At 35.2% G+C, this 2,175-nt stretch overlaps 1 protein-coding gene across 1 annotated transcript in view; it reads left to right on the forward strand.

The window, feature by feature from the left end:
* impg1 (interphotoreceptor matrix proteoglycan 1) overlaps positions 1-1,283 on the forward strand; it is a 53,949-nt gene extending 52,666 nt beyond the window's left edge. Inside the window, exons 18-19 of the mRNA XM_015385160.1 lie at positions 625-699; positions 1,257-1,283. Coding sequence (XP_015240646.1) covers positions 625-699; positions 1,257-1,283 — 102 coding nt within the window. The remainder of the gene's footprint in view (positions 1-624; positions 700-1,256) is intronic.
* The last annotated feature ends 892 nt before the right edge of the window (positions 1,284-2,175 follow it).

Below are 2,175 nucleotides of genomic sequence, written 5' to 3' on the forward strand. Positions count from 1 at the left end.
CAAAAAAGTACTCCAGAGTGTTGTTCAGCATGGGGGTGAGTAGAAAATGAAGGCTAATCATGTTTTGGGTGTACTATTCCTTTAAATGCAGAATAAATTGTAACAGTAAACTAATGCATAAACACCCTATGCTTAAACATGGTACTTGCAGCATCATGTTGTGGGGTTGTTTTGTTTCAGCCATTGCAAGGATGGCGGTGAATGCAGAACGATTTCTTAGGGAAACTGCTAGAAGCTGCAGGATGCTAAATAAAGAACCAGAGCAACAATGAAACAGTTTAGGTCAAAGTAGATTAATGTAAAGCAGGGGGCACCAACCTTTTTAAGGCTGAGGGCTCCTTCATGGCAACTAAGTCATAGGAATGGCTACCAATACTGACCTACTGTATGAACTGGAGGGATCAGTGTTCACCTACAGTAAATCTAATCCATAAAAACTCGTTTTTATTCTTATTTTATTCTTTTATTCAGTTCTAATTTTCCTTTTAATATTGTAGTTTTGAAACCACTGAAATATGATGAAATAGTTAACATGATGAAATAATACATAAATGATTAAAAAGAAGAGCAACAGAATAAAAAAAAATTAAACTTAACCCACTGAGTGAGTTCTTCTGTTTTCAGAAGACGAACAGGGCCCCCATGTGGTCCTTGAGGGCCCCCTTGGTGCCCGCGGGCACCACGTTGGTGACCTCTGATGTAAAGGAACAAAATAGTAGAAACTGAATTTAAATTACCCAGAAGGAATCTGTATTTATAAAATTTAAAATGGAATGCATGAGTTCAACCTTAATTTCAATTAATTGAAACTGAATTATTTGGTTTGAAACTGAATTCAATGGCTTTAAAAATTTGTTGTTTTTTTATTTGAAAATTCAGCTTTTCTTGTTTTGTTTTTTTACTATTAATTGTATTTATCAGTTCAAAAATCCAATTTATTGGTCTCAAACAATCAGGTGCTTTAGCCACACATTAATCAAACACAGATTCATGGATATATATTTCACATAAGCTATTATTTGCTTTATGGCGTTTTAAGCTGCAGCAGAGCAGCGTGCATTAGCTTGGTAGATGTCATGAACAATGTTTAATGTTCATGTCTAAGAAGTTTAATGTAAAATGGAAAAAAAAAAAGATGGGCCTGGATTAACTGTAACAATTGCCTGTAAATTGTACCTACAGATGCTGAAAGAGCATAGCATACTCCATATTCTATGATCTATTTATATTTGTGACTCAGGTGTTTGCTGTTGCAGTCTCCTCAGGAGTCTGCAGTCTGCTAACCCAAACATAAAATGATTCATATCTGAACCTTGATGCCACAAACTGACTAAACCTGAAACATTCTGTGGTGAAAGTCATATAGCGCCCCCTTTGGTCACAATACCATGGGGCACAAAATATAGTACAGTTTAACAACATTGTTCTGTTTCCATCAATAAGTTTGAAATGTTAAATGGGTATTGCACCTACCAAGCTTAAACACTACAGTTTAGAAAAAAAATTAAATTTATTGAAATTATAGGGCTGAAAATAAAAAAAAGACACTTGGAATTTTAAATACAAAAATTGGTTTTAATTTACTGATGTTTATTTTCAAATTAATGGTATAGTGGAGGATGTTCTTTTTCTGGCTGGATCACCTAAATAAGTGGTTCTCCTAATTGTCAAATACATTCTGGCGTTATGTTTATGTAAGGCCGTCCTACTGTATGTACGTGCTCGTCCCCATTTTCACTTACTGGTGCCAGTTTGACATAGTGGAAAAATTGCAAATCCTCTTTTGGAAAGTAATCCTATATGAGCGACGCAAATAGCAACAACTAAACACAGTGTGCACAAGGAGAAATGGGCTTGTGCACACTCTCGCACACGTTTAATAAGCATTCCCTCTCGGGAGCGGGTACAGGTTGCTCATGTGCATTTATTTTTTAAGTGGAGAGGGCGGATCTTTTCAAAAATTTGCCAAAATCCTCCATTATACCTTTAATACATTTTTTTCCAATTACATGGCCATTCCTGTTTTCTGCCAATAGGAATGGTCTAATCTACTCAAAGTATAGACCTAAACCCAACTGAGAAGCCGTGTTGATGTAAAGATTCTTATCAGAATTTACTTTAAATGTCAGATCATATTTCCTTTTACTTCTTTTTTTTTTTTTTTACAGTGTCCTG

Source organism: Cyprinodon variegatus, unplaced genomic scaffold, assembly GCF_000732505.1.
Source record: "Cyprinodon variegatus isolate N-32 unplaced genomic scaffold, C_variegatus-1.0 Scaffold332, whole genome shotgun sequence".
NCBI lineage: Eukaryota > Metazoa > Chordata > Actinopteri > Cyprinodontiformes > Cyprinodontidae > Cyprinodon > Cyprinodon variegatus.